The sequence below is a fragment of the Phasianus colchicus genome, chromosome 3 (assembly GCF_987193195.1).
Source record: "Phasianus colchicus chromosome 3, bPhaCol1.hap1.1, whole genome shotgun sequence".
NCBI lineage: Eukaryota > Metazoa > Chordata > Aves > Galliformes > Phasianidae > Phasianus > Phasianus colchicus.
In genome coordinates, this window is record NC_143438.1 from 32358853 (window position 1) to 32385249 (window position 26397).

At 37.8% G+C, this 26397-nt stretch overlaps 1 protein-coding gene across 1 annotated transcript; it reads right to left on the reverse strand.

The window, feature by feature from the left end:
- Nucleotides 1–954: 954 nt before the first annotated feature.
- CLPTM1L (CLPTM1 like) lies at nucleotides 955–26394 on the reverse strand. The gene is made up of 17 exons (XM_031589122.2): nucleotides 26121–26394; nucleotides 25824–25924; nucleotides 23623–23812; nucleotides 22268–22410; nucleotides 20346–20424; nucleotides 18238–18355; nucleotides 16581–16675; nucleotides 15272–15356; nucleotides 13430–13533; nucleotides 12303–12368; nucleotides 10698–10748; nucleotides 9684–9766; nucleotides 8141–8175; nucleotides 7810–7865; nucleotides 7681–7725; nucleotides 3893–4008; nucleotides 955–3055 (listed from the first exon to the last, which is right to left on the reverse strand). The coding sequence occupies exons 1-17, from the start codon at nucleotides 26283–26285 to the stop codon at nucleotides 2971–2973; spliced, it is 1617 nt and encodes a 538-aa protein (XP_031444982.1). The 5' UTR covers nucleotides 26286–26394; the 3' UTR covers nucleotides 955–2970.
- Between the last annotated feature and the right edge of the window lie 3 nt (nucleotides 26395–26397).

The window sequence follows — 26397 nt, forward strand, 5'->3', positions numbered from 1 at the left end:
TTAGATCAAGAAAAACTGGAGCAATGTGATTAGCTCTAGGACATCTTCCAGAAGTATCAGTGGTCTGTAACACAAGTGAATGAAAAATGGGAGTGATCACAGCTCCCCCTCTTAAATAGGTCCGTAACCTCTGGAAACTGGCCTTGATCCTCACAGACACAGGACCAAAATTCTCCCTGGTGTAACCCAGTAAGTAGTCAGAAACTCACTGTGCATCTGGGAAAGTTGGGCTCTTTCCGGTTTTATTTTTTACCTCCTAGGTCTGTTCACTCAGATGATCTTATGCAGGACCATCAGGGAAGGCTGATGATTCTGAGGGGGGAAGATGCTATACTATACAGTATCCTCCCAGGGCCCCTTCCTGTCTGGATTATTCGAGGTCTTCTGAGACTGAGAAGCTGTCATTTAAATGGTCAATGTTATGTTTCACTTACTCAACATAATGAGATCTATCATCTGATGGAAGAACTGGAAGATACGATATCTAAAATCCAACAAATCACAGAATTATGTCTTAATATTTTTGGCACTGATGATAGATGCTAGAACTGACAGTGCCTTAGAGAACCATTACATCATTGCATTATTTTGCACTAAGTACTACTGTGCAAGAGCATCTCCAGAAGCACGACTTTCCCAATTAACTCCTAATCAAAAACATAAAACTAAACCGCTAATCTTTCAATTTCCAAACCTACTGCTAACTTAAGATTGTGAGATGGTGAGCTAATTGCTTACCACAGTGAATCCTCTAAGTGAGGAAGTTATTCAGTTACACTCCAACTCTTCAATAGGCAACACACTGATAATTCAGCATGAGCTGCCATACATTTAATGACAGTTTATGTAAGTAGTTTTTCTTCTGCCTTAACAACATAAGGAAATCCATTTTTGTTTTAAGCCAACAACATTAAAATCTCCAAAGTTACACCACTGAAAGTTTTCACTGATGTTCCAGCAACAAAAGAAAACTCTGTATTCCGTATGGCGAGGCTTTTTTATTTGGAAATGGAATGCATAAAACAATGACTTGAACAGGAAAGTCTCAATCATTTTAAAATTAAAATGTTCTAATTTTATATTCTTTATGACTACTGTGTGGAATATTATGAGGTTATTGTCACCAGAAATGCAAGACAAAAGACCTATGAACTCACAGTATGTAAAGGTGCAAGAGTGGCTTTTCAACAGCTGCATGCAAAAAATAAATGCTGAAACATGAGAAATACCCAAATATCATATTCTGGACTTTCAGAAGCCACTTTAGAAGAATCAGTTATTGACTGTTCTGAAATGGCACCAAAAAGGCAACGTATCGTTTGCATTATTTATATCAGGAAAAGTATTCACGCCCCTGCATTTTTTACTACTGTTATGAAATAAGAGTCCCCAATGAATTTGCTTAACAAAGAGCAAACAAATCCAAACAAATCCAAAAAATTCGAGACAGAACAACCACAACCTCAGATTTGCATAGACTTATGGATATTTAATGCCAACATCAACAGGTCTACTGTCCTCCTCATTTACAATTAACAATGTAAAGAGGTCTTAACATAAACACGAGGTAAATATTCACTCTTCAAGACTCCTTTGCATTGCCAGTAGTGCATAAGGATTTCAGGATAAGAAAGACTGTAGTTTGTGACAGAAGAATTCACGTGCATATCCATATTTTTCTGGGACTCAAGTATGTGTAACACTTCTGCAGTATCAGAACTGAATAAAATCTACTTCATAAAGTAGTTAAAGGCTACTGCAATCTATCTGTGTTCTTTGAAGTTACTCAATTAATATTTTCAATCAGTGGCAAACAGCAGTTAAATAGCCTTGTACAAACAGGGTACTATTTAACACAGCAGCTGAAGGGTTACTCTGTAGTTAATGGCCAAAGGAAAAGCAGAACTACAAACTAGAATTCTGCCTTCTGGATATTTCTGTTTAAATTATTTCCAAGTAAGATGCTTATTCTTCACCAGGCTGTTTTTTTTCCCTTTTTCCAGGAAGTGTGTGGTATAGTTAGTGAGCAAAGCCATTCCACCTGAATGATGTGTTTAATCACATAAATACAATGGGGGTAGGAGAAAGAGGGGAAGGACCAAGGAATCATTAAATTTGAAACATCAGGGAATTGGCCCTTTATGTCACTCAGATACCATATTATGAAGAATTAAGATGTTTTAAGAGACCTTCCTAGCACATAACAGTGATTTGCATTACATGAATACCTACTATGGCAAGAAAAAAGGTTTGTCAGCAATGTAGAAGGATTTATATGAACTTGGATACACATTAAAAGAAATCATGTTACAGCTGTTTCACATCTTCATTCCATTTAAGACAACTGATACCCTCTGTCATATTCTGGCTAAGAAAATGGCTAGAATTTGAATTTTAACACCACCATCTGTCTCATTTATTTCCAACAGATTTGAAGCTCTGAACTTTCTATGTCCACATATTACTTTAATAATAACTTCTAAAATTTCCATTATTTCTGTTATCAGACTAGGACAATTTGTAATTAGCATACAGTTCAATAATTACACATTTTCTTTTTGACAGCCTCCAGTTTGGCAGTAATGCTTGACTCTGCTGTAACACACTGGTTTGTTTTTTCACTTTTCACAGTGGCATGGCACCACACTTCCACTTACTGAGTTGCCTTAAAAACACAGATTTGGATATTAATTACAATGCTCTGGACACTTAAGGTTTTCACTGAAGAGGAGCTTAAATGCAGGAAGATTATTTAATGACATCTGTCAGACTGTGGACCTTGTGAGGACACAGGAGGATCTTGAAATAGAAGGATATCAAAACTAGATTTTTGGCAATATAGAAGATGTATAGTTCATGTAGTTCTGTCATAAGCTCTAAAAATACTCTTATTAAATAAGTTTTTCTTCCTTAAGACCAGATAATACACGTAATCAGTAGAAGTCCAGGGTCAGAATCTTTAATTATTAATTATTCCCTATGAGCTTTTTTTTTTGGCTTTTCTTCATAGGATTCTCCATATTCATTCACTCTGCTCTTATCCACAGGATAAAGCCTGGCAGGGAAAAAATAAAATAAAACTTGTTACCCACAAGGTACCAGTCTGCTGCCTGAAGGACATTTAATCAGTTCTCTACTATTCAATTCTATTCAATTTTAAAACAGAATTCCTTTGTCATCATATTTTCAGTTTCAGTCTGTGGCCTAAAAATATGACAGACTTAAAAATTAGCTACAGAAACACCAGATACTAAGATTTAACAAATTGTTTTGTAATAGGGCCTCTTAAGAGACATGACAGTTTCCCTAAAGCTTGGCTGGAGTATTTCTTAAGCAATCCAAGACACTTCTCCAATTCAAAAACAGGACACAGCCTCTCTCAGAAGCTGCTGAGTTTTTAATTTCTAGAAAAAAAAACTCACCTTGCAAGGAGACCTACTTTACTACTCTTATGTGTAAACATATAAACTTAAAACTGAAATCTGCATTTACCATTCTGGTATAACATAAACTTGGCTTAAAATTATTGTTTCTTTAGAGAAATATTTGTACTTGGGAACTTTATCTTAGACTAGATAGTTGGAAAAAAATCTTTACTGTGATGGAAAACGTTGCCCAGTGAGACTGTGGATGCCCCCTCCTTGGGATCAATGAGGGCCAGGCTGGATGGGGCTTTGAGCAACCTGGTCTAGAGGGAGGTGTCCCTGCCTATAGCAGCAGGGTTGGAACTGCATGATCTTAAATGTCCCTTCCAACCCAAACCATTCTGTGATCCTATGAACTTAATAATATTTTAATGACTACTGCATATAACCTTTCCAGATTACTTTGTAGTTCTTATACCAATCTGAAGTGTTGTAAAAACTCTTAGGAATATTGAAGAAAGGCATACCATCTTTGGTAGAGATAGACCAGGAACACAACATCATCTCGAAAGCATGCCAGCCTATGAGATGTTGGCATAGTGATAATAAAAGCAAATATATCATCAATAAAGGTGTTGAATGCCTACAAATAAAAGAACAGAACACTTCAGTTAGCTGTCAAGAAACAAAATCATACAAAATGAAGCAAGGAGTTAATACAAAGCTATAGGAAACAGGCTTACTAGTGTTGTTCAGCAGATACACAGACTATTTCTTATTTATAACAACATTTAATGCTGAAAAACTACTGCAAATTTTGAAGTGCTTTTTTTAAATGAAGATCATACTGTTTACTGAACTACAGTTCAATTAAAAAGGATATAGGTCTCAATACGAGCTGGCAATGTGCTCTTGCAGCTCAGAAGGCTAACTGTATCCTGGGATGCATTAAGAGAAGCGTGACCAGCAGGTCAAAGGAAGTGATTCTGCCCCTCGGCTCTGCTCCCATGAGACCCCACCTGGAGTACTGTGTCCAGTTCTGGGGCCCCCAACACAAGAAGGACATGGAGCTATTAGAGTGGGTCCAGAGGAGGGCCATGAAGATGATCAGGGCATCTGGAGCACCTTCCCTACGATTAAAGGCTGAAAGAATTGGAGCTGTTCAGCCTGGAGAAGGCTCCATGAGGACCTCACAGTGACATTCTAGTACCTGAACAGCACCTAAAGGAAAGCTGGGGAGGGACCTTTTATGAAAGCATGTAGTAACAGGACAAGGGACGTGGCTTTAAACTGGCAGACTAGGTATTAGGAAGAAATTCTTTACTGTGAGATTGGTGAGACACTGGAACAGGTTGCCCAGTGAGGTTGTGGATGCCCCCTCCCTGGAAGCATTGAAGGCCAGGCTGGATGAGGCTTTGAGCAACCTGATCTAGAGAGGGGTGTCCCTGTCTGTAGCAGCAGGATTGGAACTATATATGATATTAAAGGTCCCTTCCAATCCAAACCATGCTATGATACTGTTTGAGGTGAGAGTATTATTGTATGAGAGGAAAAACACATATTCAACTTCAGCAAACTTTTAAAAGAAACTGACAAAAAAAATGTATTCAAACTCTTTACTCAAATGATTTAAGATTTACAAAATGTCATAGTTCACTTTCATTTTCTGTGGGTAAATTGAAACTTTTGTAAGAACTTACTCATTTATTGCTCTTAAGAACATTAACTTGGCAGCCCTGGGGAGATTTTAAAACATTTTCAGTGCTTTCCTGGAAGCAAACATCCATCCCTTATCCGAGATGTAATTTTCTACACCATTTCTGCTCAGCTAGACATACTCTAGGCTCAGTTTCTGAAGCAATTATGAAATATTTATCACTTTCATCAGTGACAAAATTTAAATTCACAGACATTTGCTGGGAAAGCAACGCAGAGAGGCTCTGAACATGCAAAGATGACATTATTTCAACAGAGAAGATAAAGGAAGTGAAGAGCAGGGCAACTCCTCCGAATCTGTTTCTGGTCTATAGAGAAGACTAGTCAATTCTTCACAGTATATCAACTTTAGTACTCATCAGATGGTGCAATAAGCTCACTAAAAATATCTGGAAAACCAATTCAGCAAGGAATATTCACTACTGGTTTAGCAAACAATTTCTTTACAATGGCTTCCCTTTCATTATCAGAAAGCCATTATTCTGGCTTCACAGTGCATGAATCTATGTCATAAGAAGGGAAAAAAAAAGACTTGCTGTTGAAAATTAAACTACTGTTTGTATTATGAAACGAAGCACAAGAAGAACACTGGGGTGTTGAACAGGAAGAAGTTCTTATTAGTTCCAACAGGAAAGCTCCTTCTGGCAAGTCAAAACTAATCCATCAATCCAAAGCGTTCAAAGAATATGTATGGCACTTCTCAAGCCTGTGCAAAGATCAGTCATGGAAAAAAAAAACTTGGCTAGTTAGAAAATGAGGCCTTCCCAAGTTAACTCCCAAGTGAGTGATCCTGTGATAATGAAAGGAAGAAAAAGCTAAAAGTTTCATCCTCCTTGGGCATTTAGGCAGTCCTCAAAAATAATGGAAATTGAATACATCAAGGCAACTCATATAATAGTATTTAGTGTGGCTAGTTTTCTTTTGAGATTACTTCATTTGAAGGTAAGCCTCATTAAAGTACAAAGGGTATAAATGTAGAACTACAGAAAACAAAAACTTAGGAAGGTTTTCATTTTTGCCAAAGTCATCCTTAGCAAAAAAAAAAAAAAAAAAAAAAAGTTTACATTTTAAAGTAAAAAAAAGCTCTCTTATTTCCAAAAAAACAAATCAAAACAATAACAGAAGAGACCTCAGACTATTCTTTTTGCAGGAGCACAGAAGAGAGCAAGCAACTTTAAATACCCACTAGGAAATAGCCCAAGAAGTTGAACATAGCTGAAAACACTCTTTTCTACATATACCCAAGCTTCACTGTGGTAGTTTCTGGCAGCTCTTAACAGCAGCCATATAAATGCTCTTTAAGAAAAGGCATTTCAGCAGCAAAATTCTGCTATGAAGGTTAGCCACTGCTTCAATACTGCCCTTGCATCCTATTGTCCTTTAACTGCTGATACGTCTTTGCAGTTACGAATTTTGCCAAAATTGTGAAATTCCTTCCCCGTGCCTTTTATTCCTCTCTACTAAAAACATTCTAATTTATCTACTATGGGTTTGAAAAATTAGGACTTTATTTTTATTTTTGGACTGATTACTGTATTGAAAACTATTTAGTTACTATGCTGTTATTATCTATACTGCGATCTGTTTCTCCCAGATGGCTCAATACTCCTTCAAAATATAAAATATCAGAAATCTGGGCTGTTGCTGTAGACTCGCAGAAATGGAAAATTTATAACAGGCACTCTGTTTTAAGACTTCTTTTCTTTTATCACACAATATCTTTTCAGAACTGAACAGAGTATCTCGAGCAGCTTTTAATACCTCCTTTTGAAGCACTTTAGTTCAGGAGAATTGAAATACATTGGCCCAAAGGGCAAATAAAGGAAGAAGATAGGAGACTTGGAAACTCAATAGAGGGTGTTGCTTGTCCTCCCTATCAATGCAATGAATATACCTGGGCATAGACATCTGGATGGATGAATACAATATAAACCACTCAGACACACATGGAGGTGCTTATGGGTATGTAGGTATCAAAGTGTCAGTAAGCTGACTTATTTATTTATTTTTAATAAACTCACTTCCCCTGCCCCAAGGCCTCATGTTAAGCCTTGCTACAGCGCTGCATCATTTCCTACAGACTGGGTAGTGGGGACACCACATGACAGCCTACCACATATTTGTCACTACACTTCCCAGAAGCTGGGAATTACCACACAGCAGAAAACAATCTGTACTTTACTTCTGTCTCTGGTATCTCCCACAGCTTGCTAATATGTGGCCTCTCAGTGCTCTTATATGTTGAGAATTATACTTCGTTAACGTAATCTCTTTTTTGCTTTATTCAAGTATTAAGTTGACCATTAAATCATTTGCAAGGCCAACATTTGTACACATCTAAGACAGGTGACAGTAGAAAGAGTGACATTATCCATGTCCTAATTTGGATGAGATTCTCTTTATAGGAGAGTCATTATGAGAAATGGATTTACTTTTCCTTAAAGAACAGTTGCAAACAAATTTGTTTTTAAACGCAGTTTAGTTCTTGAAACAAGAAGAAAAGCACTCAGAGCCTTAAGCTACATAATACTTAGTTGTTTTTCTCAGAAAATTGTTTTCAAAATGACAGAACCAGTCTTTAAATTAGAGCTTTACTTACTTTATATGTGAAAGCCTTCCAGGGTAAGTGTGCAACAGATTTCATCTAGGATGAAAAGAATGCATCATTTGTATTAAAGCCTGGAAGAAGACACTACAGCAGTTGCCTTTTATTGCTTTTCAGTCTCACCTTGTAATTTACAAACAGCTGGGGCAGCATAAACAGGAAACCAAAAGCATACACTCCTGAAGATAAAATACAGAAAACTTAACAGACAAAGGCAGAATAGAAGTATCCTTTCACAATTAGAGAATTACAGATTTTCCTAATGAGAAAATACATTTAATCCTTCTGTTTCAATTTTAGTTGATTCTTCTCCCTTTCTTACTGCAATAATTCTGGAACCTATGTTCAAGTTATTGCTCCAAGCTGATGCGGGTGATATCAGTGATTTTTTATTTTTGAGTCTTTGTCTCCAATGGAAGAAGCATGAATAATAAAAAAATAAGAAGGGACTCACCATTGACAAAGCTGTTAATCAGCCAGGAGTACCAGCTACAAACAAACAAGACAATCCAGTTACTTTCTCACCTCAACCAAAAACATGTACCTGCAATACATCATCTACACAGCAGTCATCTGACAGCTCTGAGAAGTGGATCTGTTGAGAACTGCTTTATACACAAACTGAACACCTTACACCTCCCTTTGAGTAGAAGGGCTCCAGAGATGCTGCTGACCATTACGCAGCTGATGCTTCACATCCAACAATTCTGAGAGCTTTATTAAGTACTTGTATACCTTTGGAGAATGCTCTAAGATTTCTGCACCCCACCTGGCAATACTGCACACTGAGCCCTGTCAGTATTTGTAACACTGTATTCTCAACATAAGGAGGCACTTGACAAGGCACTGTAAGAACTTCACAGATTACAGACCACAAATACTGTTGGATGCAAACCCTACAAGTAAGCGCTTATAAAAGATAATGAGAAAACACAAGAAATCTACATTTTTCTAACAATCCCTCCCTACAGATGTTCAATGGAGCAAACCCCTAGCTCCAGCATTAGTAACGTTACAGATGGGTTAGATGGTACAAATTCCACACTTCTGCTTGTAATAGTAGATAGCAGAGAGCTGTTCTATCTGTGCAGGTAGAGAATGCCAGAATTTTTAGATGCCATATGTTTGTTAACTCATAAGACAAGAACCTTCTGAAGAAGCTATTTTTCTAATAGCAGAGAAATGGCCCCAAGTTTTGGTACAAGAGTTACAGAACACGTAGACAGCAACAGAAGATTTTTCTCATGTTATTTTAAGACTATGCTTGCTCTCCTCCACATCCCTTCTGGGCCTACAATCTATGAAAACAGCCTACACAGCCATCACCAAGCATGTGTTTGCAAATTTTTTTCCTAGAGCAGAGTCTCACAGCTATCTACTTGTCTGCTTTTCTCCAGTCAAAAATTAACTAACTGTATTGATTTCAGGGAAAGCAGACTGGAGTTTCACCTCCTCCTGAAATACAGACCCTTCAGCTCTTGCTGAAGTCTCACAGTAAGTCTGTGGTTTGAGGGAGTACAGGCTCCTTTCTTAAAGGAGCTTGTTTGTCATCCTACCTGCCATACTTCTCAAGGGAGAAATCCCTCGGTCAAAGCCAATAATCTGAGGACAGTTTTTGCTTCTCTCGATTACTGAACTCAACCACAGTAACCTCTTATCTCTCCCTGTCATCTTATCTGCTCTCTGAACATCAAAGAGAAGCTTTCTTCCTTCTCTTGTGATTGACAGCTTAATCTTGTATGCAAGTTATTGAATACTAAAGTAATATCAGATTATTTGTGAAAAAACACAGCTTGAAATAAGCTGGAGCTTACAGAGTATTCAAAAATGGCTACACTTTCCAGCCTCCATACAAGTCTCTTACAATCATACACTTCCTATCTTGTAAGTCACACAAACAGAACTGATTTCTATATCCCATCATCTCCAATTAATTAATACAGAAAAAATGGGGGATGTTTCAACCTTTTATAAGATCCCTTATAGGTTTACAGTACCTTTTGTATTTGACATTCAGCAAGGAGTAAGCCGCACCTCCAATACACAGTGGATAGAGTAAATATGACAAGTATTTCATAGCCTAAAGGACAAGGAAAATAGTTTATTAGTTCACATTTTATATACAGCAGACTTTTCACGGCATCATCTCAAAGACAGCCACATCGTTTTTTTTTTTCCTGAACATCTTTTCCTATTTCTAAATGTCTACTATTATTTCCAGAATGCTTCAGTTCAAGAGATCCTGAAAATTCCAGTGCTCAGTTGAGACCACCAAAAACCTCAGTTTTTATCACACAGATAAGCAGTGTGGTCCAGTTTGAAAGCAGCTCTCCACTTAACACCACTGTTGCTCTACCTATGATCAATCATTCCACTGGCATAAGTAACAAGTACAAATACTGATTTTCAAATCTGTAAGGAATACACACGAAGAGTAACTTTTCTTCAGATATGTCGCTTGCCATTCTGCTTCTCAGAAAAATGTTTCAACCAGATTCCAGCTTCAAACACAGAAGTAATTCAAGATTTCTGGCCTGTTACAGATGTATTGATATCTGAATGTGACCCATGGACTAACATCATAAATCTTTCCAGTAAAGAAAGCAGATGGTGTTCCTTAAATCTGATGAGATTTATCTGAGACCTGATGAGCTTTACAGTCACAACAGGACAAGTTTCTGGAAAGGTGCTTTCAATCACTTGTGACTTATTGGTGCAGACATATTAATTGCTAGACAAAATTTCGTAACTTGTTTCATCTAGTTTGACATCCTTAGTACAGATGACATTTTCTTCAAACACTTCAAAAAATTCAGCTAACAAAGAACTCTTCTGCTATTTCTTTTCATAAATCATTAGAATGAATCTTCACTATCTGATCATTTGCATGATGATGATGATCCCCTTAACAAGTATGAGAAGATGAAAAGTACACTTGTAGGAATAAAACAAACAAAAGAGCAGACACATATATAGACTTCATAGATCAGAAGTCAAGGATTCCCTCTTACCTGGGTATCATATTCCTCAGTTTTCTTTTCAGAATCATTGGATGCACCAAACTGCAATACATATAAAATACATCATCAAGACAGAACTGGAAGAAAAGGGCTGACTCCCTAAATAGAGACTGAAACTGCAAACTAACTTGCTTATACAGTCAGCAAGGTAACAGTTCAAAGACCTTATCAGTTCTTCTGTACAACAGCCATACAGATGTCCTGCACAGTCTGCTGCATAGCAGCAGGGTAACCAAAAGATTTAATGTTTTCCTTCATATTTTACATTGAACATCCAGGACTTTTTTGTTTAGGAAATACAGCTGAAACAGTTCACAAAGCAAAAGCAGAGTCATATGACAAAGCACCTGGCAGTTAGAGGAAGCAATTATTAAAAACAATGACCATTCCATGTATGAAGACATCATTTATGGATCACCCTCAATTCCATGTTCATCAATTGGTTCACTAAAAATTTTCTCAAGATTAAAGGCTAAATTCTTCTATAATTAGTGGTAGTATTATTTTAAAGCAGCATTTTCCTAAGAATTACAAATGGTCCCACAATACCACTATTGAAAATACTGTTCAGCAGCCTCTAGGCAAAAGATCAACTTTCAACAAGTGACAACACAACCTGAAAAGTACAACTACTTTGCAAATACTGCCATTTTAAAAGAAAAATATATGATGAACTGGATTTTCTTTTCCACAAGTTGTTGTTTTGAGCATGTGGATGCTTTTAAATGCCAGTATGAGTACTGATCAATTTCTGCTTCCAGACCAAAATAATATTACTCTTAACAAGACAGCTAGGCAATTCAACCAGCTGTGTTCCTGTAGTCTTACAAAAATGTCAAGTCTCATTAATAGAAACACATTTCTTCAAATGTTGTTAAAGGAGCAATACTATGATCTTCTTAAGTAAAGACTTCCAACAGAACAAAAGCCCATCCAGTTCTTATGAAGTAAACACGTAAGATTAGATAACTGTTTCTCACCACCAAAAGGAACTATTTAAATGTAGGCTATCCTTTAATCAAAGGTGTCTTTTCCCCAAATTTCACCAGACAATGAAAGATTTGAAAGAAACTACATTCATGTCAAAAAAATGGAAATATTAGCTGCATTTATTTTGACCCCTGCTTACACTGCAAGTCCTGCAAACAGTTTTTGGACTTACAGTTCTTACCCAGAGGGCCTGTAAAATACTTGTCTTGTTCCCAGAGCATAACACAACTTCCATTAGTTCTACAATTGAGAAGTTATACCTACAGCTTCATGAAAAATTCAGTTCCTTAGTTTAAATCAAAATGCCAGTTAAGTGGCTTTCCAACAGAGTAGGCAAGAGCACAGTCCACCTGCTAAGATTCAGCATATATGCGGAATTCTGAGGCTTCTCACATCATAAATACATACAAATTGCTGCTGCTTCTACAGAATTGATCAAAGAAATTCTTACATTTGAACTTATTTATTCTGCTATTTCATTTTATTTATCCATAAGAGAAGATCTTCACATCACAGAAAACCACAAGTCACAGTCTCCTGCAGTTACTGTTAAGAAGGTAAAAAGCTCAAGAGTGCAAACCACTGAAGTGTTGATGTCTACTGTACCTGAATTTTGGGTCGTATGCCTTGCCACTTGATTGTCATTTTCAAAGCCTTCTTCACTTTCCAGAGCTGTTATTAATGAAAACAAAATTTGTACATAAAGAATTACCCACAGGAATTTTTTTATGCAAGGTTCAGACAATCAGAATCAAGATCCTAGAATATCTATTTTAAGCACTCACTGCATAAAGCTGTAATAGTTTGATTTCAACACACTGTCTGAATGTTGATACAAACTAAATGGTGTGTTCCTTGACAAGTACAACACTGAGAAACTACTACTAAGTCCCCATATCAGCTGAGATACTGTAAGTGACGTAACAGAGTCCTTTCAGGACATATGGACTGCAGTGCCTCTATGCAGTCAACTGCTCAGAACCAGTGTGAACCTCAGGGCTCCAGCAGCCACCTGTTAAGCAAGTTTTTACATAGTACCACTGTTCAAAGTTTTCACAAAAGCTTAATTAGTTTTACGTATGAAGGTAAAGTCTTAAGGATCACCTTGTGACTTTGCATTCATATCTGCAACTACAACAGACGTGTAGTCAAAAATTCTACATGGGAATCCCAAATTTATTTTAATATACTGAGAAATCATTAGATCTGCAAACAACACTAGGTGGAGAGATTCTTCCTTCCTATTAGGGCTGATTTTGTGCTTCACTGCGGGCTCCTAATGAGTACCTGCAGCCCACTGGCCTGGAGGGCAGCCATCAGTCCCTCCTTCCTTTCCCAAGCACCTCAGTCACAGCCAGAGAGAAAACTGCAGACCTGAGGGTAGAGTCTGATGGCCCACAGCCAGCTCTTTGCCAAATGTGTCTGTGAAAGCTTGCTGACATGGTCATACATGCCTGCTCACTAGTGATGCATATCAATGATGTGACAGGAAGAAGCCTCAGCACAGCTCTATGCTTGGCTTCCACAATATCAGCTGACACATCCCAAAAAACACCTATACTCCCAGTTTAGTTATTTGATAAAGGGACACAGCAGTGTTTTTCCAGTAATGACTTTAGCAACCCTCTTCTACAATAAGCTACAAAATACTCTGCTAAGCAATACTGGAAAACTCCAAACATAGGATGTTGCTGAGAATACTGCTACTTGGTTCTAGAGCTTTACCAACTCACCTCAATCACAGCACCAATGCCCGCTGGGATCAGTACCAGTAAACTCGTTTGTTCATCCAAAAGGAAAAGAAATATTACTACAGTACTAAAGCACCGCCAAAGCACTAGATGGAAAATAAAAACAGAAGGCTTATTAATATTTACATAAACAGTTGAGATGAAGGAAAACTGTTGGCCCATTTACTTTGATTCTGTCCTAAGCTGTTTAAGCATGAACTATATACATCTTAATAGATCAAACAGTCCTAGAAACAGCCAGTGATCTATAGACCCCACAACAATCTCATGGAGAAGCTGGCTGCCCACGATTTGGATGGGTGTATGCTCTGCTGGGTGAAACACTGGCTGGATGGCTGGGCCCAAAGAGTTGTGGTCAATGGAGTTAAATCCAGTTGGCAGCCAGTCACAAGCGGTGTCCCCCAGGGCTCAGTACTGGAGCTGCTTCTATCTAACATCTTTCTTAACGATCTTGATGAGGGGATTGAGTGCACCCTCAGTAAGTCTGCAGACGACACCAAGCTGGGAGGGAATATTGATCTGACAGAGGGGAGAAAGACACTACAGAGGGATCTGGATAGACTGGATTGATGGGCCAAGATAAACTGTATGAGTTTCAACAGGGCCAAGTATCGGGTTCTGCATTTTGGTCACAAGAATCGCAGGCAACGTTACAGCCTTGGGGAGGAGTGGCTGGAAAGCTGCCTGATGGAAAGAGACCTTGGTGTACTGATGGACAGTCAGCTGAATATGAGCCAGCAGTGTTCAACACTATATTAGTACTATTATGAACTAAGTTCCTGAAATCTGAAAGGCTGTGAGGTAATGACAGTTCTTGAACCTCATACAACTGATTTCATGCTTGCAAATCGTAAGAACTACATTTTAGGTTTATTCCTCAGGTTTTGCAAAACCCTGAAGGCATCTAAACATCTATCAAGCAAGTCTCTGATTAGACTAAGCAGGGACAGAAAAGGGGAAGAGTTACAACACACTCAGACACCAACAATCACGCTATGCCTTTTCAGAGTAATTGCCTGTCACACTTTTCCCTTAGAAAAAGAAAGAGATACAAACAGAAAGGTAACTAAGGTTTAACAAAGGGACAGTAGAAACATGAGTTAGTTACTGGAGAATGAAAATTGGTATTTTGATAGTAAGATTAGAAAATCCCTTGTAACTCAGTCTTTCCAGTTTGACTTAACTATTTAACTGGCAATTAAAACTTAAATCAAAAATTCTCTGTGTCACTTTTGATTTTTATTGACATTTTTGTCTGCAAATACCAAATGTAGTATAAGTTTCGCCTTATAAAAAGTACTCTAGAAGACAATAAGCAGATTCTCCACATAAAAACCACGCTGCTGTTCATCCTGATTTTGAATGCCTAATTTTTTCTTTGTATTGATACTGCTCACATGTTTACATCAGTCTGCAAATATGACACCATTAGGGATAATCTCAGAGGCCAGGTAGCTTCAGGTTTTCCATTTCTGTTTATAATCACAATGGATAATCTATTAGAAAAGCAGTCAGTAAGTATTAATGCCATAAGCAAGGCTGAGGAGTGTTAAATCTCAAGTGTCTGTGGTTACTTCATCTGCCTCTGGGAAGGCTTTATGTGATGCCAGACCACTGTTTCTCTCATCCTTGCTACATCCTACTCAGTTCAACCCTCATCATACTAACAGAGTTAGAACCAGCCTGCTAGCTATTTTTTTATGCAAAAAAAGCAACTAGTTTTGCCATCTTGGATAAAACTACAAAGTTTAAATTGAGAGTAAGAATAAAAGCACACAGTATATATTATACGGTACACACATCACTTTGCATGCTGGGCCATACCTGCTTTTGTAGACATTCCAATCATGCTTCTCTTTTTCTTCCAAAAACTGATGTCATTTTTAAATGCAAGGAAATCAAAGAGAAGCTGCAAATAGCAAGAAGAACACTCATTTTCTTAACACAGGCACTAATTAAAGACTGCCAGCAGTTAAAAATGCATTAAGATAGTCTGTGAACTAAAAATTAGAACAAATAAAAGCTAAAGAGAAAAAAAACTGTTTTAAAAGCCTGGGCTCCAAATGCAGTGTGAAATGACAGGAGGAACAGTAGGTAGTGTTTCTACTCTAACACTGCACAATGCTGCATCCCATGAAGAAAGTTAGTGACTCAGTACAGGATAAGGCATGGCAGAGGACAGAGAGCTGAATAACTGCAGGAATTGCTCAGCCATTCTATGATGACTCTATGATTTGGCCTAAACTTTAGGAACTTTTTAGCATTAAATTTTTGAATAACAAATATTTTCTTCAGTGTTTTTAGTAATTTTACTCAGTATATTTTTCAGTCTTTATACATTCACCGTCTTAAAAAATAAGAAGCAATTAAAGAAATTCTTATAGTACACAAAAGAAAAAATATCAGAAAATCTAACCCCAGCCTATTGACATCTTACTGTCTGATAAGCAGAATGAAAAATTAAAGAGTAATATGGTTGGGAAGTCTATGACTTTCAAACCCAATTAATTTTATGTAATGCAAGTATAAAAGAAACATAACACGCTCAACAAGTTCTCTCTCCCAGAAGACAGGAATTGTATTGCACGTAACTGTAGACATCAAAGATGTTCAAAGTAGAACAATGAGACCTAAAAACACCGTCCACCAAAACAAAGATTTATATTTATACCATGTCACACCCAGTACTGATGGAGAGAAACAGAACAATAACTATTGCTAGAACTACAAGCTCTGCAATTTACAGTAACATATCTTTCAAGGCTGATCTAGATTTCTGCAAGGGCTAGTAGTCAGAGACTCAAACTCTATCAGTTTGAGTCTACATAATACCCTATTGGTTCTACTATTGCTGTAGCTATGCCACTGCATAGCCTTGCGATAACTCAACTTAGCAGAAAGCTTGAGCCACTGTTGACAGGTAATTAATTCTTGGATCTCTACTTGAACTCCAACATAAAAGAAGTGATAATGAATTTAAAGGTTTTATATTTCAGTAAAGATTATTACTTAAGATCTAGTTATTGTTTTCCAGAACAGTTCTCCATAAATGAAAGAGCTGAAGTGCAAACACCTCCCCCCCCTTTTTTCATTATATTCTATAATACCTGAAATCCAAAGTTATTCCACTTACATGGAATGCTGCTACAAAGAAGGTCAAAGCCAGAAAGTACAGGTTAGTGTCGACAAAAATTCCTTTCACTTCATCTGCATCCTTTTCTGAAAATCCTAAGAGAAAGAAATAGTAGACAGTTAACTGCTGTTATGCTAGAGATTCCTTCTCTGAAAGGAATCCTTTTATTTCACCATCATATACTTAGGTAAAGAAATATAAACCCAAAACAAGACGGTAGCTTCATTGGTAAAACCTAAATCTACACATTTTTTGGCTAGTTATTAGGCTAGCCTTAAACAGAGCCCATCAGTTAGAAGCAGACAGATGTGCCTTTAACATATTGCACAACCACAGAGCCTAAGCTGAACAACTGAGACATGAATGGCAAGACGTAGGAGGTAATTCCAGCGCAAGTAGAAAGAATAAGGATTATTCAACTCTGCCTCTGATCTCTAATATTCTAAACAAGAAAAGCGAGCTTCACAGTAAAAACAAAAACCAAAAAATGAGAAAAGGAGTACACTGTGGAAGACAACAAAGGTCAGTAAAACACTTAATATGTGTAGCATCGAATCTTTTGACGGCCCTCATAGTTTCTCCTTGATAAAGGAGAAAGCATCCTCCAAAGATCACAAGCTGTAAGCAAAGAACGTATTCTTCACTGACTTTTGAAATCAAAAAAGGAGGAATGCTTTCTACTTTTTTTTATATACTGGACAACTATTATTACAAAGAGAGCTGTCTGTGATAAATATGGTTGCCAGAATGAAGGACTGCATTTGGCAAATGACAGCTACAGCAACCCTTTGAACTTCTTCAGTCAGCGTAAAGATACTTTGTTGATGAAGCAATCTCAGGCTCCATGATTAAAGTCTAAACTTCTCAGAAAAACTGAGCACTGTCGGCAGTTCTCATAATATGGATCATCAAATTCTGTGGCAAATAAGTGCCATTCTGCCTCATTTCACAAAGTCTGATGGCTAATGTGATCTGGAAACTGGCTAATCAAAGTTGTAACAAACTTAGATCCTCACAAGCTACAGAGCTTGTCTATAAATTTAGACTTTCATACAGTCCAGAAAAAGCAGGAATTAGACACACAGAGAATGCTAATTTTCAAGCTTCTAAATCATATTTGGCTTTCACTTCTCAATTTCTCTGTATTACCTTATAAACTCATAACTGAAGTACTTGACCTGAGTCAAAGTGAGAGGCAAGTCAGTTCTGAAGTAGCAGTAGTAGTTTAATTAGAACCACAATTATTTCCTGATTCTCAGCTCAAACCCAATGTCTTTTTTCTATGCTTGCCTGTGTTTTGCCATGGGTATATGGTTAGAGTGACCAGCTACATATAGCTTATATAAGAACTGACTTACCTTTTCCATTCCATGGATGACAGAGGAAAACTGTGATCAAAATGCTCTCAATTGTGGCCACTTACACTTTCGCAATAGGACAATCCAAACAAAATTGAAAGTTATTTTACTTCTGTCCTCCATACCTATCACGTGTCAACGTTTTGTTTCCACCTGGCCTTATTAAAGTAAAGCAACATTAAGATTTATAGCTATCCAGAAAACAGTGCCTTCTTTGTACTTGAAGGAAAGAAGACTGTTGTTTTTTTCTTGTTTGTTTATTTAGTTTTCACCTAGAGTCGTTAAAAATAAAAACATACCAAACTGCTGGAGGGAGTACACAGCATCCTGCATGTGGATCCAAAATCGAAGTTTTCCAAGAGATATTTTGTCATATGACACTGTAAGAGGTAGCTCTGTCGTTGAACGATTTATGACCTGTATTTCAAAACACAAACAGCTTCTTTTTTTAACAGAAGGAGAATTGCAACAATCACATTCACTCACTCTTTTGAAACTAAAGAAACATTATTATATCACATTATCATTTAATCACATAATTTTAAGTCTGATGTCTTAAAGGCTTGACATCTTTGTGAGTGGCTTTTTCGTTTTGTTTTTTTTTTTCTTGGTGTTTTTTTTTTCCCAAGAAATGCTAAATGATCTGTTTGTTTTGTTCAAGTTCTTACAGAAACATCATTGTTACTGTATACAAAAGCCTTTGAGAAGTTTACATGAAGTTCCCTCTGCTGGTCTCAGTTGAAATGAAAACAGTATGTTTAAAGAAATTTTCCATTCTGACACTTCTTCTATGAAAGTACATGAGAAGGTTATGCTAAGCTACAAGACACACACACAAAAAAACCATATTCTGAAGGACAAAGCCAGACCTTTACTAAATTGAGGATTTTTTGAGATAAATGAAGGCAATGGTGGCAAAGCAAGGTGCTGCTGCCTCTTCAGAAAGGTGAAAACAACACAGCTAAAGTTAAGTAAGATACTCTGCCTATAAAGCATAGCATATGAGGTGCTGCAAATAAGTTCAGTTTAATTCTCCGGTCTCATCTACATTTCAGTTATGAGAGATATCTAGGGCCTCCTTAAGTTGAGAAAAGTCTTAAATTGACATAGCTCTTTCCTCCATGACAACAGACTGTCTCTCAAATAGGTTTAAAACAAAATAAAATTGTCCTTAGAAATGCTAGAATTCTCCACACCTATTTAGGCACAAGTTCAGGCAACATGTTTTAAATTTTCAAGGAGAGCTTAAGGCTACAGCCAGGCAGGCCCTCTGAATGCCAAAGGTTTAAGACCTATTGATCTCAGTTTCTTCTTACTCCTCAGTCATAATCCCCATGCCCATAACATGAGCAAGCACCACCTGGAGTAACAGACAAAACACTACTAAAGAGTAAGGAATGATGCAGAAAGAAAATCAGACTGCCATACAAGGTAGAGACCGAATTTTCTGAACACCAAAATTAAATTAAACTAGAAGTCTACAAGTACTAGCTCAGTTTAGTGATCTCAATCACTTTAAGGCAGCGCATTACAATTGCACTTACTGTGATTTATGTGACAACTGTGAGAATGCTATTAACACGAGAATGCTGAGGTTATTTGTAAACAGGGTACATGACCAGTTAGAAGCTCATATGAACATCTCAAACTTAACAATGAGCTGTGTTAAGAAACTCAAAACAAAGGACAGTGACTGCTGATAAAGACATTACAAGTGCACCTAAAGAAATACTGGACAGAACTACCTGCTACCAAGATTTGTAACTGAAATGCTCAGGGATTTATTTTCTCAAATAAGCTTGCAACAGGCATCCTTAAATAATAATCTCCCAACATTCAGCAGAAAAATTCTTTGTCTAAGCTAAACTTTATGATTTGGAATGACAACCTAGAAGGCCTATGGAAAGCTTTCATCTACCAAGACTCCTACCTAGAAGATGCTGAATATTACATTATCATTTAACAAGCAGTAGCTGGTCTCTTATCTCCACGTTATTCTAGTACCATCAACATTCAATATGCTCATTTTCCTAGAAGAAAAATAGAAGCAGCTCTGAGACACTAACACAACTTCATCAACCAGCATAGGGAGTCATGTGATTGCTCTCACCACAGCTGATGCTGCAGTTTTCTCCTCATCCATCCAAAAGACAGGAACAATGGAACCCAACCATCTTTTGGCAGAATGGAAGAAAGTGTTAGGCAAATATTTCTGCAAGGATGGGGAGTTTCAAAACCCAAATTCAGACTCTGCAGCTGACCATTAAGTCGAACAACATTCACTGGTAGAATCCTTTAGTCACTTTGTAATAGATTTTCATTACAGTAAACAACTTATGAAGAAAATTTTAATTACAACAATATTTAAGATTACTATTAATGTAATTAAAGGCATTCTATTACTCACCATCAAATCTTTCACTCTGTTGCTTAGCTGATCAATAAATAATATTGGAAGGTAGTGCACTGTCTTCCCCAACTGAACCCTAGGATGTTTAAACATGGATTTTATGACTGTGGTGACCTAAAAAAAACTCTTCTATTCAAGTTAGCACTCAATCAGCACTTTCAGATCTACCCATACAGGTATTTCCCACCTGTCTTTCCAAGCACATTACTCTCTAGCATACACCAAGAAGCAACTGCTAGCCTGGTCTTCCACTGAGAGATGTCTGTAAAAGTAGTATGCATTCCATATTATTCTTTTCAGTTTATTTTTACTTTTTCATAGAAAGAACAAGCAAAGAAGAATGAAGGAGAAATTAAATCAGCTGTGATGATGCTGAAGCTGTTGCATGAACAAGGATAAAAGAACTTTAAAAGTCTGTCAAAAGAGAAACATGCTGACCGTATATTTGCATCCTTTGTCTCAAGTATTCCTCTCCTACTGCAACAACTCTCCACCACCTCCCAAACTCCTCTACACCCTTGGTGACATCTACCAGATCAGTAACAGCAGATGCTCTACTCAGCATGGGACTAAGTAGAGTAATGGCTGGCTGGTATGCACCTTAAAAGGCTAGATACTATCAGCAGGATTGCACAAGGAGCATAAATCTCTCTCTTCCTGAACAGAAGCACTTGCTGGGGTTGCTCTATCATCTCTCAAATCTGCACAAAGCCAGTAGTAGTTTAACATCCTTTGAAGCCTCTATAAAATAAATCACTAGAAAATTGCTTTGTCAGTAACTTAGAGAACTGTTTGGCCTAGTGCTCCAAATGGGACAAATTCCTAAAGTCCTTCATTAGACAGGCAGTTATATACACTATGATGTACTCAGAGTGGAAGTCACATAACTGAGTTTTTTGAAGTCTGAAAATAGAATTTTAGTAGTTCACAAAGAAGTCTCTATCCATGTTGATAAAGACTGCATTCTAAATACAATAATACAAAGTATTAACTTCAGCATCAGAAACAGTTTGATTCTTTAAATGAAGAGTCCAATTTCTACAAAATAACTACAATTAAAGCTACTGCTAGTAGAATTGAAACGGGCTATTTCATTTCCAAACTATTTCCTGTATAATACAACAATTAATCAACACTGACTTATATCTAGACATGACTAGAAAAAAATCATCAACTTCTTCCTGTTTTGGGTCTATCTTATGACTTGCTTGGTTGGGAAGCTATTTCAGAATCCCAGTGTCTGCTGACTAAGCAACTCCTTCTGGATTTAAGAGGATACTTGTGGAGAAAGGCATCAACATATGGCAGCACCAGCCAACACAGCACTATTATATGGTTAACACTGGAAGCAATTTAAGCGAGCTGTGAACAGAAGCTACTGCCCATCTAAAAGCTCACTTTTTAGTATTTTCTTGAAAAAAGTGACATAATGTATGAAAAAACATTGACAAAACAGAATAAAGTAAGAGAGGGAAAAAAGATGGGATATAGGAGATCAGCTGTGCTAGTTAAGCACTTACTGTTTACACAGCTAATCTGCATGTGAAGGATAACTGTAAAGGTCAAGAGACAAATGCTTTAATGACCAGAAGTATGATTTGAGAACAAGAGGGTATGAAGCCTGCTATAGCATTGTACTTGAATCTCTGTAGTTCTGTTTTGTATTACCATGGTAACTCCCATACAAAAAGATATTTTAAACTCATAACTGCCTAGGATCAAGATATTACCAATAAGGTTTTCAAGTACATAGTATCTCACTATTGTCACTACAGAAATACTGAAATGCAGGCATTAAAGAATGCCTATTCTTGTCTCTTAAGCTCAAATTTAAGCAAAAAATACTAGAAGATAATTTTCACAGAAATGTGAATTAAATTTATATTAACAATCCTAGCAAAATTAGGTCATTAACTTACATTTTCATGTAACGGTGAACGTCAGCAGGGAGGGATGATCCATCAAACACAAAATCGTCCACCATGACATTCAAGGTTAACCTTGATCTCCAGTGAGAGACAGGCTCATCTAGAGCACTGGTCTGTCTTTCTGCTTCAATTTGCTTTAAAAATACAATAAACATACATACATACTGCTTAACCATGCAGAATTCTGAACAGGATAATACTCTAAATCACAGACAACTATGGAGTTGTAAGCTGTATCACAAAATAGATGTTAAGAAACTTCATTTTAACCACATCATGTATTTTGCTCAACTATGACAGAATGATTGTAAAGACCCACCATAATTTGACATTGAAAAACTTCAGTGCTTATCCTCAGCCCAGTTCACTGAGAGTGAATATCCCCGCAATTTATTTTAATGCCTTAGGCATCTGCATGTATTGAAAACAGTCTCTCAAATGTGAAGATACTGCAGTATTCAGATGTTACTTCCAAACAGACAAAAGAATGATCAACTATACTCATCTTGGGGAGTAAAGAGATCAGATCACTTGGTTTGAACTTCTGAGCCTCCAAATACTGTATAAAGCTGTGCTGAAGCAGACTAAGACTTGAGCTTTCAGATCTCCAGGGCATTCTACTTGCTTTTCCTGGGATGACCACCACCTACTGTGACTTTTTAATGCTGGACTCTACCTTTAATTTCTTTTCAATTTTATTCTAATAGGGTTTAGGAATAGGACTAATAGCTACATCTGTATTTCAGATTCCAAAGGATTCTCTAACTTCCCTTGAAAACGAAGTACAACACTGCATTTAAGTATTTCATAACATAACACCATTTTTTTCCTTCTGATGAGTAATTATAGTAGTACCCCTTAGCAAATACTATCTTATTTTCTTGAAATGAAAGAACATCCTATAAGAACATCCTATAGGAAAAGAAGCAGTACATTTTAGTCACTCAGCAATGTCAAAGTTAAGTATGTATCACTATTTTGTAAAAACAAATTACTTCACAGGAATCTGATTCGCTATCCATAGCAGCAGAATTTTGTTACAGAAGAATACACTATTTCTACCAAAAGCAATGAACCCTTACAAAATTAATACTAACTAGGGAAATATTTTAATAGCAGCCAGTGTAACAGTGGGCTCTGTATTTGCTGGGCTAAATGGCCTACTTTTAGTGTATGAGAGGACAATTGAGAAGAATGGGGGGAGGTTGTTTGCCCCTGTTTTTTTTTTTAAACATCCCCACCACTCTATAGATGCAAGCATAGCAGAAGCTAACACTACAAGTGTCTACAAAAGAAATGCATTTTCTTTCCCCACTTGTCCTCCTACAGGTAGAAAATCCACCTACCTGTGTGGTTGACTCTCCAGTGAGCAAATTAATCTCTTCTGGTTTAGGGACCATGTACGTGGTCAGAGGGCTCACTATATGCACCTGCTTACCATCATGCCAAGGCAAAACGCCCGCATGATGAAGAAAGATATATGCATATAATGTGCCATTATTTCGAGTTTTCTTTGGTACAGAGACATTCACTGTCCTAAAATACAAAATAAGGACATTATGAGATGAGACGTTGAAATATTAAGTTGTTACAGATAGGGATCACTGAAAATGTTACGATGTTCCGAAAGCAAGCAAGAAAACACACACCTCATTAACATGGCCTAAAGAGCCATAGCTGAATAGGATCAACTAATATACTTCAGTATGTTACCACAGTGTCTGCTTTACTGTGTTGTACTATTATCTCAAGATACATTAATCTTTGCCCAGCATACCTTCCTTACCCTAGACATCAGGACCACATTATCAGTATCGATGTTTTCTCCTGCCACTATGTTGTATTGTCAAAATTATGCTAGGATTTGTAGAGAACAACCTTCCAGGTGCTGAGTGTGTTCAGAGATTGTATGCATGATTTAAAAAAAAAATCAGGAAAAAAACAAAGCCAAGCACTTTATCTTCTCAGCTATAGTGTGTTGAACACAGAACTATGTAGAACCTCAAGCACCATGAGTTCACTCTCCTCGCGTTTGCCAAAAAAGCATCCATACCCACTTTGCTTTTTTTTCCCCTTGGGATACTTTCACTGGTATAGCAAGACTGCGTTAGTAAAACAGTTCTATTTTAAAATCTGCCACAGATTAACATGACCTAAATCACAGTTGTTCACATTTTTTTATTATAAAAAGGCAGAATGAGAAAGAGCTGAAACAAATCTTTGTCAAGAGAGTGAAAAACAAGACAACTGCTTTAAATAACAAAATTGAGGCAGCAAACATAAAGCACAAAAGCAGTTCTAATCATTATATCTGCCTCTTTACAATTCAAGAGCGCACTCAGAAATTTATCTAAGGACAAGATCTTAGTGCTAATATCCCTTCAGAAGATCTTGAAACCCTAAAGCACCAGAGAAGTTGTACTTCTATGATTACTAGCACTGAAACAGTTATACACAAGCTTGTTTATATAGCACAAGTAAGGATAACACTGTATGATTTCCAGGTTCCATTCAGAGTCTGAACTCACAACTGTTAAGAAAAAAAATCATGTAGCTGATAAACTACGTATATGTTATTAGAGAAAAGTCTCAAGCATTTCCAGGCACACTGACATAGGATTTTTACAATGAAAAGCCATTTTTACTATCAGTACTATCAGTTTTCTACTGCAAAACATTTGTTTACGTAGCTAAAAACAGTACATTGATGTAAATTAACCAATGTTGAAATGATACAGCACAATTAGTAAGGTATTTAGAGTGGGATCTAAAAATTACTGCAGACTATTCAGTACAGTATCCAAGGTCTGTAAAATCTACATCAGAAAAACAAGCACTTCTGTATTTGCTAGCAAAGCTTTATTTAGAGAGGATTTCTTTTTGCAACTGTGAGATGTTCACTGTGGAGATTCTGGTGTGGATCCAGAGGAGGGCCACTAAAATGATCAAAGGGCAGGAGCACCTCTTCTATGAAGACAGACCGAGAGAGCTGAGGCTGTTTAGCCTGGAGAAGGCAGACCTGCTACTGACCTTCCAATATTTAAAGGATGCTTATATATAGGAAGAATTGGATGATCTTTGAGGTCTCTTTCAACCCAAGCCATAGTATGATGAATGTAATAAGCCTAACAGCCCTCTTATTGGCACTACATGAACTCAGTGTACCAAGTCCTGCGAGGCAGGACTGTGCTGTCATTCACGAAACACTTTAGGAACTTCTAATTAAGGAAAAAAACATACTTTTAAACACCTTCTTTTTTTTAACCTACAGCAGCACCTTGTCCTCAGCTCCAAAGCTGATGTCCAATTCACATCTTCCCTGCCTCAGCACTGCCTCTATAGTTAGCACTTTATGAATACATGTGCAGACCAAACAGACCAAAAAGTATGCAAGAATAGCTTCAATCCAAAACCAAAGAATACAAGAACAACTCTATTCTTCCAAGATTACCGTCACAAACAGTCAACCCACTTATCTCATACGCATTCCCACACACGTTATTCAGGCTACAAACTGCAAAAAACAGGTCATGCTTCCAAGACTTACCTTTCAAATTTTGACTCAATATCAAAATCCTCCACGTTCAAAACCAGATCTATATTACTCTCAGCACCGATGTTTGACCGCGTGGTAGTATAAACACTCAGCTGAAACGGAAAAGACAGCAGAGGGGAATCACGGCACAGAAGCATCAGCTGACCCATCGGTACTCTCAGAGCGGGTATCCGTAGTAACGCAACCCTACTACTTCTCCGAGCGTCCGAGCACGGCCGGAGCGCTCCACACCTCCCGCTCGCCCCTGACACCGCATCGCTCGGGTTGGGGCCCGGCCCCGCCGCTCACCTGCAGCTTGGGCCGCCGCGCCAGGTAGGGCCAGACGCAGGCGGCCGCGCCGCCCGCCGGGCAAGGCCGCGTGTAGACGATGCCGTACATGACCCAGCACGTGTGCGCCACGTACACGGCGAACACCCCCACCGCCAGACTGGTGAACGAGCTGCGGCTCAGCATGACGGCCACCCCCACGGCCGCCGCCGCCGCCGCCCGCGCATCCCCCGCTCCCCGCTCAGAGCCTCCCCGCCCGGCTCGCCGTCACTTCCGGTGGAAGCGGCCGCCGCGCTTC